The 13,554-nt window shown below is 51.0% G+C and overlaps 2 protein-coding genes and 1 non-coding gene across 5 annotated transcripts; 1 reads left to right on the top strand and 2 right to left on the bottom strand.

Moving 5' to 3' along the window:
- Positions 1-3,707: 3,707 nt before the first annotated feature.
- Positions 3,708-7,139, bottom strand: LOC120802492 (early growth response protein 1-like). 3 transcript variants are annotated; one of them, XM_040150382.1, is made up of 2 exons: positions 6,305-7,139; positions 3,708-5,665 (listed from the first exon to the last, which is right to left on the bottom strand). In XM_040150382.1, exons 1-2 carry the CDS (start codon positions 6,516-6,518, stop codon positions 4,398-4,400), a joined length of 1,482 nt encoding a protein of 493 aa, XP_040006316.1. In that variant the 5' UTR covers positions 6,519-7,139; the 3' UTR covers positions 3,708-4,397. The 3 variants fall into 3 exon arrangements, with proteins under 3 accessions (XP_040006316.1, XP_040006318.1, XP_040006317.1); XM_040150384.1 differs by lacking the exon at positions 6,305-7,139 and adding an exon at positions 6,158-6,260; XM_040150383.1 differs by lacking the exon at positions 6,305-7,139 and adding an exon at positions 5,849-5,944.
- A 2,255-nt stretch (positions 7,140-9,394) lies between these two features.
- Positions 9,395-9,467, bottom strand: trnaa-agc. The gene has a single exon. It is a non-coding gene; the product is annotated as a tRNA-Ala (tRNA).
- A 2,434-nt stretch (positions 9,468-11,901) lies between these two features.
- Positions 11,902-12,791, top strand: LOC120802515 (heat shock protein beta-11-like). The gene has a single exon (XM_040150423.1). It carries the CDS (start codon positions 11,999-12,001, stop codon positions 12,656-12,658), a length of 660 nt encoding a protein of 219 aa, XP_040006357.1. The 5' UTR covers positions 11,902-11,998; the 3' UTR covers positions 12,659-12,791.
- The last annotated feature ends 763 nt before the right edge of the window (positions 12,792-13,554 follow it).

The following is a 13,554-nucleotide window of genomic DNA, read 5'->3' as shown; positions in this document are numbered from 1 at the left end:
TCGCCGATGCGCAATCGGCGCACGTGGTGGTATTACTACGTCCGTATTTCAACGCTTACTCGGTCTCACGGTGGATCCGGATCAGACGTCCAGAAAAGGTTCACCAGGCCCCGCTGCACTCGCAGCCGCTTGTCCTCCGTCCTGATTCTGCATCGGTCCTTCCACCTGAACTAACCGAGCCCCCGCGAGCCAAGGCGCCACCTGCTGCTCTCCCATTGGTCCGTTCCTGCCCCGTGTCAAGATTAACAGGTGTGTGCAGGTACCGGTCTGGTTTCCGTGGTCGCTGACCAGGAGCTCACGATTACTTCCACATTCAGAGGAACTCCAGACTCCAGCGGCGACACCGGTACATTTACTCGAGTACTGCACTTCACTACAGTTTACTGGTACGGGTACTTGTACTTCCTTCCTTCCTTCCTTCCTTTGAATTGATCCTTCCTCCCTTCCTTCCTTCCTTTGAATTGATCCTTCCTTCCTTCCTTTTTCCTTTCTTCCTTTCTTCCTTACTTCCTCCCTTCCTTCCTCCCTTTGAACTGATCCTTCCTTTCTACCTTCCTCCTTTCCTTCCTTTGAATTGGTCCTTTCTTCTTTCCTTCCTTCCTTTGAATTGATCATTCCTTCCTTCCTTCCTTTGAACTGATCCTTCCTTCCTTCCTTCCTTCCTTCCTCCCTCCCTTCCTTCCTCCCTTCCTTCCTTCCATCCTTTGAACTGATCCTTTCTTCTTTCCTTCCTTCCTTTGAACTGATCCTTTCTTCCTTCCTCCCTTCCTTCCTTCCATCCTTTGAACTGATCCTTTCTTCTTTCCTTCCTTCCATCCTTTGAACTGATCCTTTCTTCTTTCCTTCCTTCCTTTGAACTGATCCTTTCTTCCTTCCTCCCTTCCTTCCTTCCATCCTTCCTCCCTCCCTTCCTTCCTCCCTTCCTTCCTCCCTTTGAACTGATCCTTCCTCCCTTCCTTCCTCCCTTCCTTCCTCTGAACTGATTCTTTCTTCTTTCCTTCCTTCCATCCTTTGAACTGATCCTTTCTTCTTTCCTTCCTTCCTTTGAACTGATCCTTCCTTCCTCCCTTCCTTCCTTCCTCCCTCCCTTCCTTTGAACTGATCCTTTCTTCCTTCCTTTTTCCTTTCTTCCTTTCTTCCTTACTTCCTCCCTTCCTTCCTCCCTTGAACTGATCCTTTCTTCCTTCCTCCCTTCCTTCCTTCCATCCTTTGAACTGGTCCTTTCTTCTTTCCTTCCTTCCTTTGAATTGATCATTCCCTCCCTTCCTTTGAACTGATCCTTCCTTCCTTCCTTCCTTCCATCCTTTGAACTGATCCTTCCTTCCTTCCTTCCTTCCTCTGAACTGATTCTTTCTTCTTTCCTTCCTTCCATCCTTTGAACTGATCCTTCCTTCCTTCCTTCCTTCCTTTGAACTGATCCTTCCTTCCTTCCTTCCTTCCTTCCTCCCTCCCTTCCTTCCTCCCTTCCTTCCTCCCTTTGAACTGATCCTTCCTTCCTTCCTTCCTTCCTTTGAACTGATTCTTCCTTCCTTCCTCCCTCCCTTCCTTCCTCCCTTCCTTCCTTCCTTTGAACTGATCCTTCCTTCCTTCCTTCCTTCCTTTGAACTGATCCTTTCTTCCTTCCTCCCTTCCTTCCTCTGAACTGATTCTTTCTTCTTTCCTTCCTTCCTTTAAACTGATCCTTCCTTCCTTCCTTCCTTCCTCCCTTTGAACTAATCCTTCCTTCCTTCCTCCCTTTCATCCTCTGAACTGATTCTTTCTTCTTTCCTTCCTTCCTTCCTCCCTCCCTTCCTTTGAACTAATCCTTCCTTCCTTTCTCCCTTTCATCCTCTGAACTGATCCTTTCTTCTTTCCTTCCTTCCTTTGAACTGATCCTTTCTTCCTTCCTTTTTCCTTTCTTCCTTTCTTCCTTCCATCCTTCCTTCCTTCCTCCCTTCCATCCTCTGAACTGATTCTTTCTTCTTTCCTTCCTTCCTTTGAACTGATCCTTTCTTCCTTCCTTCCTTCCTTCCTTCCATCCTTTGAACTGATCCTTCCTTCCTTCCTTCCTTTCATCCTCTGAACTGATCCTTTCTTCTTTCCTTTTTCCTTTCTTCCTTTCTTCCTTCCTTCCATTGAACTGATCCTTCCTTCCTTTGAACTGATCTGGGACCGTGTAAATCCCCTGGTCTAGACTCCAGTTTGGGGATTTTCGTTGCTGGTTCATTACAACGAGCCACGTTTCTCTCTGGTTGTTCAGATCTGACACAAACTGAGACTTTTCTGCTTTTACTGCAGACGCAGCTCAAGTAGTTTTATACACACACACACTCACACACACACACACACACACTCACACACACTCTCCAGTAAGACCTGCTGTCCCTGTCTGTCCACTTGTTACGTCACAGCACACACACACACACACACACACACACACACAGAATCTCGGTGCCCTGCCAGACAAAGGGGCTGGCCAGCAGGAAGCTCCTTATTAGGGCATCTGGACATTTGCCAGAGAGACAGGAAATACCATATTTGGGCTGAAGCGGCGTTGTTTTTCCGGCAGAGAGCCGGCTGGGCTGCTGGCTCCAAAGCCGGATTCTCTTGGCTGTTTGACACACACACACACACACACACGCGCGCACACACACACACAGTCTCTGTACCCTGGCATTTATGTCAGCAATAAATCCTGTGTTTGTGTGTGTGTGTGTGTGTGTGTGTGTGTCTTTGAACTCTGACACTTACGTTTGATTTTTACCTTAAAAGTATCTTTTAAATCTTTGTTGCAACGAGTTTTATCTTTTTATTACGAGATTACACATCTGTCACACGTTTTAATTACGTCAAACTCCAAACACATTTAACGTTGTAGAATCTATAAATATGGATCAGAAGGTTACAATCAGAACGTTTGGTCGATTTTGTCCATTTATTCTTATGAGTAAATTCTCATGAACACATGAATGAATTTTGGGACAAGGAGCCCGACATGGGAAATTGTCTTTGTGGTCATTTTTGTCTGTTTTTAGTCACATGATTGACTTTCCAATAAACACTTAACAGTCACCTCATACACAGGCTCTGGGGCCCCCTCGGCCAGATCCTCGTAGACCCGCTCGGTACCTCCATGTCTACCTGGATGCCTGGTCAGATTCATGGTGTGGTTGACTAATTATTTGATCCTGATTTAAACCTAAATTTTGTCCGTTTTAATTTAGACAAAGTTTTGGAATTTCTGCTCGTTTAACATTTGTATATTTCTCAAGAAAGTATTGTTTGGATATAAAAATCAGGTTCTGGCAGATCAAGCCTGCGAAACAACTCATGGTCCGTTTATTCGCTTCTCTAGGGGCTTTCGACCACATCACACAGTCGCCTTCAGCTGTTATGAAACGGTCCATTTTTCTGACCTTGGCTCAGACGTTTAGGGTGAAAGTTAATTTTTTGTCCATGGCGACAGCTGTCGATCTCTCAAGGTCCTCTTACTCACTTGTTCTGTAGCTTTCAACTATATCACACAGTCTTCATCAGCAGATGAAACTGTTTCAGTTAAATAATTAAATAATAGTCAAATTTCTCAGAAAGAGGGAAAGTTTCTACAAGTCACAGCAAACTGATGAAAACCATGTGATACAATCAAAAGCTCCACGACTCGACTTATAAATTGAATTTAACTGTTAGCAGCGCTAATAAAACGTCAGTCTGAAAGAAAAGCACCGACAGGATTTTGACCTTTTATTCTTGTAGCTCTTTGCTTTAAAGAGGAACCACATTCAGTAAAAAAAATCAGACACTGACCTTAATGTAAACACACAAATGTCCCAGGACCTACTCAGTAGGTAAAAAACTCTTTACATGTTCATGTATGTAAACTATACCACATGTAAACATTATGTACAGACATTCCACTTAAAGAAGTTCTCACATTTACACTCATTCGTGTATGAAACTCTCTTTACAGTCGGTGAATGTGAAGTGTCTTAAATTCAGCAGCTTTCTCTATGAAGTTTGGTTCGTAAAGTTTTCTTTTAAACCCATTTTGTTCACTGCTGAAGGTTTAAGTTCACGTCTTGTTTTAACCCGACATCTGACAGACGCCAGCAACAACTACGGTGGCCCAAGGGGCTCAAAATGAACCAGAAGCTCATTGACATCCATTCACCCGCTGCATTAAGAGAAAGTCACCGAAACGCAGCGACGTGGCGGCGGCTCCGCCACAGGTCAGACAGGACGGAGACAAACGATCTGTTGACCTTTGACCTTTGACCTCGTCACCGCTGGATGAACGCAAAGATAGAGTCTGCTGCTTCTCGTCTGCGTGAGTTTTCCGTTGAAAATGCTCCGTTCATGTTAAAGGCAGAGTTTCAGTCTGAGGTCAAAGGTCACGACGGGACAAGCCGACCTCCCGTCTGTCAGCAGATGTTGGAGCTGTGGGGGGAGGGGAGCTCCGACTGAGGACTCCCCATTGGAGAGGAGCAGGAGGAGGAGTAGAGGTGGACCCGTGACAGTGAGGAGGAGGAGGTGAAGCAGGGGGAGGCGGCCTGCATGGTGAGGGGGGAGGAGGAGGAGGTGAAGAGCGAGGAGGAGGAGGAGGGAAAGAGCGAGGCAGAGGGGGAGGAGGAGCTGTGAGCAGGGGAGGAGTAAGAGGAGCAGGGGGAGGCGGCGGCGGGTGTTTTGTTGATGGGGACGGGAGCGGCGGAAGAGGAGGAGGAGGTCCTGTGGGCCTTGCGGTCCCGCTGCTTCTGGTGGATCTTGGCGTGCCTCTTGCGCTCGTCGCTGCGGGCGAACTTGCGTCCGCACTCGGCGCAGGCGAACGGCTTCTCTCCGGTGTGCGTGCGGATGTGCGTGGTCAGGTGGTCGCTGCGGCTGAAGCTGCGCATGCAGATGCGGCACTGGAACGGCTTCTGGCCCGTGTGCACACGCACGTGGCGCGTCAGTTCGTCGGAGCGGGAGAAGCGGCGGTCGCAGCCGTCGGCGGGGCAGGCGTACGGACGTTCGTGAGGTGGCGTCTTGCCCTGCTGGCAGGCGGGGGACTTCCTGATCCGGCTGGACTTGGTGACCTGGGCCTGATAGGGGGGGCCCTCGGGCTGCGTCTGGATCTGCGCGGAGAAGGCTTTTATGGTGGAGAGCGGCGTGAGGGGAGGCTGCGGCGGCGGGTTCAGGCTCTGCGACAGCACGGGCTTCTGGTCCTGGCTCGGGCCGAGCTCGGCGTCCTGCTGCTGCGTCAGCAGATAGTCCGGGAGCATTGGCACCGCTAGGGAGGGCGGCTGGAGGCCGAGCCTGGAGATGGGGTAGGCTGGAGGGGAGCCCTGCGGCTGGAAGGCCTGGGGGGCCGGCTGGGAGTCAGCGGCGGTGGGGGGCGTTTCGGCGGCGGAGGTGTACGTCGGCGCGGCGGAGAAGACTGAGGCCGCGTCAGTGGACCCGCAGCTGACGTGGACAGAGCTGAAGCTCAGCTGGGACAGTGACGGCGAAGACGTCGCCGATGAAGAGGAAGAGACGCCGCAGGCTGCGGGGGGAGAGGCCGTCATGCTGACCAACCCCGAGAACAGGCTGAGCAGAGGCTCCGCCCACAGGCCGCCACTGCCGGAGGCCGACGGCTCGAAGCTGAAGCGGCCGCTGTAGGCCAGGGGGGGGAGTCGGGGGGTGAGAGTCTGCAGGTCCGGCAGCTCCGACAGGGCGTCTGAGAGAGAGAGAGAGAGAGAGAGAGACACAGCAGGTCAGGGGAGAGGACCACACCTGAGACCGAAGCTTGCTCTGATCTGATTGGCTGCAGCGAGTCAGCTGACTGCCAGTGGAGTTTAGAGATCACGTCAGAGTTTTTATCTGACGAGCCGCTGCAGCGACTCTTTAACCGGACACTAACATTCACACTTCTGCAGGACGAGGACCAACATCCAGACCCGGGCTGATCTGTTTTTCTCATCACAAAACAAGAGGTTCTGCGCCGAGGCTGCAGGCGGCAGGTGAGGGGGGCGTGACCTGGCTGACTGCCTTTAAATTGCACATCTTTTTGAATCTTACTGTTGAGTTCATCTGTAGCTGTTCGTCAACTTTCTACTGCAAACATCTGACCACAGCTTCGACTTGGCCTCAGTCCTAAATGAAGCTCACGTCTCTAGTCCTTTACTTTGCAGGTTTTGGGGCAGAAACTCCTTAAATGCACCTCATTTACCTTTAATCCGGAGCAGAACCAACAGCATTCGGGACTTGACCTTACTCATTAAATCACTTATTTCGATGTACAACGAAGGGACTTCGTTCCCGGCCGGTGACACTTCTCTCCCCCTCTAAGCATCCTGCAAAACCGCCCCCTCCTCACCTCCAAACTCCCCGGGCTCCCCGCTCAGCAGCCCGGCTCCCTCCGCCGCCGACGCGGCCAGCAGCGAGCCTCCGGCCGCGGCGTTCTGCAGCAGCATCTGCAGCTCCTCCAGCCTCGGGTGACCGTCCAGCGGGGAGAGAGGCGGCGGGAAGCCGGCCAGAGGCTCGGAGATCTGCAGGGCGGACAGCAGCAGCTCGGCTTTGGTCGCTGCCATCTCTCTGCGGGCGGGCGCGGCGGGCGCGGAGCTCAGCCGCTGCTGGAGCTCCCGAGCACCGGGCGGTTCGTGCGGGGGGACCGAGCCGCTCTCCGTTCCAGACCGCCGCGGAGAGGCGCTCCGGTCGGGCTGCCGCTGCCGCTGCTGGGGGCTGCGCCGCTCGGAGGAAGCCAATGCTGGAGGGTCGAAAGCTCCCGGGTCCCGGGCGGAGAGGAGGCTTTAAGTGGTCAGGAAGTGAAGCTGCTGACTCATCAGGGAGAGTAAACAGCTAATGTTTGTTTCCGGTTGGTGTTTTCACGTGTTGACGCTGGGAACTTGAACTTGAGCTCTGTCAGGTTCCTTCAATGAGGACTCCCGGCTTTATAAAGACTCCTGCGTGACGCACCTTCCCAAACATGGCGCGGAGGAAGCCCATATTTGGTCCGAGCGGGCTGCGCGCGGAAGCCCCGGAGCTCCCGGCCCCTCCGCGCCGCGGTTTCTGGAGCGCGACCGATACGGCACGGTCCAGACCTCGGTCCGGCCCGGTGGCCGTCGGCCCGTCGGCCGGACCGTTGCCGGTGAACGGCGGGCAGGGAGCACGGCCAACCGCCATGGCCGGAAACCCCGCAGACACGTCACAGCGCCGATCCGTTTTTTTGGGGCTCTACGTCACATGGAGCGCTTCCAGGCGCGTCATCACTTCCTCCGGCCTTATTTGGGTGTTTTCCTGCCAGACTGCTGATCTGGGAGCGGGAGGGGGGAAGGGGGGGTCCTGCAGATCAACTCAAAACCAGAAATTAATGACATGCAGCTGCAGATCTAAGCCTGTGCAGATATTAGACCAAAATACTTCAAGTATCAAAAGTAAAGGTACTTTATTCTGAGTTCCTTTGGGGGGGGGGGGGCATGTACCGCTGGGTACTTTAACCTCGTATCACGTTTGCTAAACTGGTGAATGTAGCAAAAAGTACTGAAAGGCGGCGGAGTAGAAAGTAATGGTACTTCAACACGACTGCGAATGACAGATGTTCACCAGCGCTGGAAGAAGAACTGAGCTTTTGCTCGAGTACGAGTACCGGTACCACAGTGTAGAAATACTCGGTTACCAGTCAAAGTCCTGCAGTCCACGTTTCACTTCAGTAAGAGGACAAAAGCATCAGAATGTAGTTAAAGAACCCAATGTCAGAGTAGTGGTTCTGCAGAGCGGCGCGTTTCACGGTCATACGTGACGCAGCTGGATTTTACGTGTTTGTTGGTGGAGCTGGTTCAATGACGTTGTGTTGAGTCGCTGACCCTCGACCAGCGCGACCGTGCCGCACTCACACGTCGCTCGCGTCTGTTTGTGGTGATTATTAGGAGCATGTACCGTGTGACTACAATACAGACTCAAATAATCGGGGTCCTGAGGCGGGACTCGGAGCCAGGGCCCCTCCACATGACGGGGCCACAACATGAGCGGAAGATGCAGTGGCACCGGATCACCGCGACCAGCTGGTGTGACAGGCACTAGAACCCACTGGGTAAGACCTGGTTTTGGATCAGCGCAGCACCAACACAACATTGAGTTGATTCTGGTTTTACAGCAACTGCTGGGTCACATGTCACCGTCTGGTGATTGTCCATATCCCCACAGTTCTTGAACGTCACCTGTTCGTCCCCTCGTACGACCGACGATACACTTCTGACAGTTTTAGAGTCAAACTTCAGCTCGTCGTGTCTGAAACTGGCTCAGAACAACCCGCCGGTAACTGGTGCTTCATCAAGTCAAGCTGGGGCGGTTTCTGACCCGGGGGTTCTTTAGCGAGCACGTCCCGATTTGCTGCCCTGGGATGAAATAAATGTCTGTCGTTTTACTCCTGAGAAGCTCTTCGTTGCAGAATTTTCTTTTTAGACGCGAGACACCATCAGCGTCTGATGTTCTGGAAATTGGAGCAGTGTTGCTGTTTGTTCACCTCGCTTTTGTGGTTACAGCAATTCATACTAAACCTTCATAAGCAGGAAAAAGAAAAGGTAGGAAGACTTGAAGTAAACGAAGGCTCTGGTTTTTTTAACGATGCGTTGGATCGACCGAGAGAAACTGAGTTCGGTGCAGTGACATGAAGCCTCCGTCAGCAGCGGCAGCGCCACCTGCTGGTGGGTGAAAATAAGAACGTTTGTCTCTTGTCTATGCGTGCAGGTGTTTTCTCTGCTGGTCAGTGAATGTATTCACTGTGCATATTAGTACTTTCTCCCTTTACTGTACTTTGCGCCGCTCGCCGCACAGAGACGGCGACGGCTGTGGACCCGTAATGCGCTGAAGACACGTTACCTGTCACGGCTCCGACCGCGCGGATGTGTGTGTGTGGGAAATGGAGAAGTTTCACTCTGGCCTGTTTTATCTCTGGAGTGGTGGAGGAAGTACTCGGATCCTTCGCTATAGTAAAAGTTCCAGTAAAAAGGCAAAAGTAATCCATTACAAGTTAAAGTACAGAAGTATGAGCAGGAAAATGGAGTTAAAGTATCACAGTAAAAGTAGCAGAAAATAGAGACACTCAAGTGAAGTACAAGTACCTTCGCGCTGTAGTTAAGTAGGCCACAGGAGCCCATTTGAGTAAATGTACTTAGTTACTTTCCACCACTGCTTGAATCCGGTAAACCTGCCTGAAAGCTTCGGGTCAGACTGTCAATGTTCCCGTGGAATCTGTGGATGAGAAAAGGAAACTATCTGACATCGTTTCAAGCCTCCGACAAAAAGCAACTCAGCCCAAAGACAGAGCGACGGGTCCTCAGGTAAACTCCCCGAAACGCAAACACAGAGGCGACATTTTAACGCTGAAATCACACCGGTCACATCAGCCTGAAGGACCAAGACGTCCCGTTCCCAGAGGGGGACCGCGGCGTGTCGGAAAAGGAGCAGCTGGAGGATGCGGGCATCGATCCCGCTACCTCTCGCATGCTAAGCGAGCGCTCTACCATTTGAGCTAATCCCCCGGTGACGGACTCCGGAGCTTCGTCATCATATTCAAAGGAAACACGGACGACTGACGCCGCGGAAGAGAAGAGCGGTGGTGAAGTAACGCACACCGCGCGACCTAACAGCTGACGTTTGATTGGCTGAAAATAGATCCGGGGCAGAAATGATTGGCTGGGGACTGAAGGGCGGGAGGAGCGGGTTATTTCACTGGAAAAATATGGAGGCAAAAAATAGATTCAAGGGCGAAGAGTCGATTTTCCGAAACAGCTCAGTGAGAGCTGCTAACACGCTAAACTTGGAGGCTGAGCGTTCAGAGACAGAGGCAGACGGCTGCCATCACTGATTAACCCGAGGTTTCATTGATCGTGATGTCTGGTTGGGACAAACTTTGCAGAGCTGGATTCCCTCACCTGGTCACTGTCTGGGTTTTAGTCTGAGAGGAGAACATCAGCACTTTGTTGAGCCGACGTCTAGAGGGGGATTTGGAGGGACCGCCGAAACGCTAAAGATGGCCGACTGAAAGTGGCGTTGACGTCGCCTCCACATCCGCGGCGCCTGACAGTTACATCACCTCGCCTCTTGATAAATGTCGTCGTGCATGTTTCTCAGAGGATCGTGGATGAATTTAGTCCGCTGGTCTGGATCTTCCAGGACCAGGTAACGTCAGATAACTTGACTGACAGAGACATAGAGGTCAAGCAGTGAAATCATCTGGACAGCGGACGAAACTGTTTCACTGATCAGGAGCCGATTCCTTCGCATTATTGTTCAGCTTTTACTCGTTGACTAAAATTTTAATACATTTCACCATAGGAACCTTTGAAAACGAGAAACTTATGTAGTTTTAGTCTCGTTTTCGTAGTGAAAGAAGTTGGTCACCGATATTTTTCGTCATAGTTTTCATTAACGAAATTAACACTGGATCACCTTCGCCTGCACTTGATCAAATATCTAACCAGGTTTATAATCGATACCACCTGGTGACTTTGGGTAAGAATCCCCTGCTGTGACGTTGTGATCTGGATGAACCCTCAGTCAACCTCTCCCCTGCCTCCTGGACTCCTGAGCGCATTATTGGGTTTTGACAGAAAAGTTGGATTTAATTCAGTGAAACACGTGGACGAATTATGAGACACCCCTCCTGCATAGGAGCAAGACCCCAGAACAGAAATAAACCCCATTTTTGAATCTCCTTGTGTTTGTTTCCCGTCTCTTTGTGGTTGTTTTCCGTCTCTTTGTGGTTGTTTTCCGTCTCTTTGTGGTTGTTTCACATCTCTTTGTTGTTTCCCGCCTCTTTGATGTTTCCCGTCTCTTTGTGGTTGTTTTCCGTCTCTTTGTGATTGTTTTCCGTCTCTTTGTTGTTTTCCGTCTCTTTGTTGTTTTCCGTCTCTTTGTGGTTGTTTCCCGCCTCTTTGTGGTTGTTTCCCGTCTCTTTGTGGTTGTTTCCCGTCTCTTTGTGGTTGTTTCACGTCTCTTTGTGGTTGTTCTCCGTCTCTTTGTGGTCGTTTCCGTCTCTTTGTGGTTGTTCTCCGTCTCTTTGTGGTTGTTCTCCGTCTCTTTGTGGTTGTTTCCCGTCTCTTTGTGGTTGTTTTCCGTCTCTTTGTGGTTGTTTCCCGCCTCTTTGTGGTTGTTTTCCCGTCTCTTTGTGGTTGTTTTCCGTCTCTTTGTGGTCGTTTCCCGTCCCTTTGTGGTTGTTCTCCATCTCTTTGTTGGCCTTTGTTAACTTTTCTTGTTGGAAAGTTAATCAGTCATTTCAAACCCGTAAGAGTCTCTGGCCCATTGGCCCCCTGGACCCTTGGGGCCCCTGGTCCTGTGCCTGGTAAGCCCCTTCAGACGTCCATCCAGGGCGGAACATGAGTCAAAACTAAGATCGTTTACAGACAGAATGGCCAATGGGAACTTTTATCATGGTAAAACGACACTTTGGGAGGTTGGAACAAAGACACAAAAACACGACATTTAATTTAGATTAATTCTTGTAAATGACTCACGACGAGCGTGTGTGTGTGTGTAGTTGTGTGGCTATCTTTGTGAGGACCACTTTGAGTTTTCAAGACCTTTGAAGTGAGGACATTTTGTCCGGTCTTCACACCTTCAAGGGGCTGTCTTAGGGTTCCTGACCTGGTTTTAGGGTGTAGGTCAGGATCAGGTTTAGGTGACGGTTAGGGGGCTAGGGAATGCATTATTTCAATGAGTGTCCTAACAAAAGCACAAGTACAAACGTGTGTGTGTGTGTGTTCACCTGCTTTATAAAGACCATGACAGAGTCCTGAGCAGAAATAGAATAAAGCCGAGATGTGTCGGCATGTGGCAGCAGGAATACCAGCCGGGCTGCATTTAGACTGTGAGCGCACGGCACACACACACACACACACACACACACACACACACACACACACACACACACAGGAATGCTGCTGGAACTTTCCGGCGGCTTGTGTGTGTGTGTATATAAACAGCAGGGTGGCAGGACATCAGACAGACAAACAGTCAGACTCCAGGCTGAAGCTGCTGATCTGAAACCAGACCTCCGAAAGCCACCGACAGAATGTTGTGTCCCAGCGTCTTCCAGCCGTCCCCCGTCACCATGAGCCCTTTCCTGGACCTGCACTGGCCCGTCCGCAGCCTGTGGCCCGAGACCCGGCCGCTCTTTTACCACATCGAGCAGGAGATGATCCGCCACATGCAGGAGATGAGGCACAGCATGGAGTACATGGAGAGGCTGCACCATAAGATCTTCGACGAGATCGACCAGACGTCCTCCTCCACGGGGTCCTTCAAGCCCATCGCCTTCCAGGACCTGGGGAGGGATGGCAGCAGCTTCGCCCTCAGCCTGGACACTAAGGAGTTCTCCCCGGAGGAGCTATCAGTCAAACAGGTGGGCAGGAAGCTGAGGGTGAGCGGCAGGACGGAGAAGAAGCAGGAGGACGGCAAGGGCTCCTACTCCTACAGGTGTCAGGAGTTCAGGCAAGAGTTCGACCTGCCAGACGGCGTCGACCCCGAGGCCGTCACCTGCTCGCTGGCGGGAGGCCGGCTGCAGATCCAGGCGCCCCGGGAGAGAGCGCTGCTTGATGGGAAAGAGAGGGTCGTCCCCATCAGCGTCACCTCGGCGCCAGCCATCACCTCCTCCTCCTCCTCCTCCACCAGCGGGGGACCGGAGGGGAGCGGCGCCGCCTCCTCAGAGAGCGCCGCTGCTGAGAAGAACTGAGCTGAAAACGCAGTGAACCATCTCGTCTATTCACTTATCTCTGTTGTTGCAGTGTGGTTTTGCTGTGTCTGTCAGGCGGAGGGAACGTGAGGCTGATATTATTTTTCTAATAAACTTCTCATGTGATGTTCAAGTGTCTCACAAGGAATCTGATTTACTCTGGTCGCAGTCATGTGGTGAATGAAGGATAAGGAAACCCATCTCTGCCACTTCAGAGGAAAAAGTATTCCATCAACAAACTATTTCTTTCGTTAGCCATGTTTTTCTCGTAATTATGACTCGTTATGAGAAACCTCGTCATTATCGTGAGATACAAAATTATGTTTATGAGAACCTGTATCATGACACACTGATGCGAGCCGAACTGACCTGAGAACCACACAGTTCGGCAGCGGCAGCACGAACCACGCGGGGGTGAATCTGCTCGACGCAAACCCAACAATGAGCATTTATTAGGGGACTGTTGGATCAGGCTGACTCGCTTTTAGCCGGTAGGACCTAATAAACTAACAACTGAGTGTAAGTACGATGAGGAAAAACACAAGATGAGACGGTTATTTTGTTGTTTCAACATAACACTGTTTCGCTGCTTAGCTTAAATACCTGAACAAGCAGGACGGGACGATGAGAGTTGGATTTATGCTTATTGCCCGACAGTATGTTTCACTTCCAACATGACAAGAGACGCCTTTTATGATGAGGAGTAACCAGTGGATGGATTGGGCTTAATGGGCATCACATTAGAGAGAGACAAAATGGCTACAAAGAGGCTAAATATGGCTACAAAGAGATGCAAAAACAACTAAAAATAGCAAAACAACCACAAAAAGATGCAAAACGGCTACAAAGAGGCTAAATATGGCTACAAAGAGATGCAAAAATGCCATGAAGAGACA

The sequence above is a fragment of the Xiphias gladius genome, chromosome 17, assembly GCF_016859285.1.
Source record: "Xiphias gladius isolate SHS-SW01 ecotype Sanya breed wild chromosome 17, ASM1685928v1, whole genome shotgun sequence".
Lineage (NCBI taxonomy): Eukaryota > Metazoa > Chordata > Actinopteri > Istiophoriformes > Xiphiidae > Xiphias > Xiphias gladius.
This window is presented reverse-complemented; position numbering and strand designations above follow the sequence as displayed.

Bases quoted from the DNA above. Each gene is read 5' to 3' on its own strand.
- LOC120802492 (XM_040150382.1), bottom strand. From the start codon at position 6,518: ATGGCAGCGACCAAAGCCGAGCTGCTGCTGTCCGCCCTGCAGATCTCC. The intron at 5,666-6,304 runs GTGAGGAGGGGG...TCTCTCTCTCAG, and splicing joins GGAGCCCGGGGAGTTTGGAG to ACGCCCTGTCGGAGCTGCCG.
- LOC120802515 (XM_040150423.1), top strand. From the start codon at position 11,999: ATGTTGTGTCCCAGCGTCTTCCAGCCGTCCCCCGTCACCATGAGCCCT.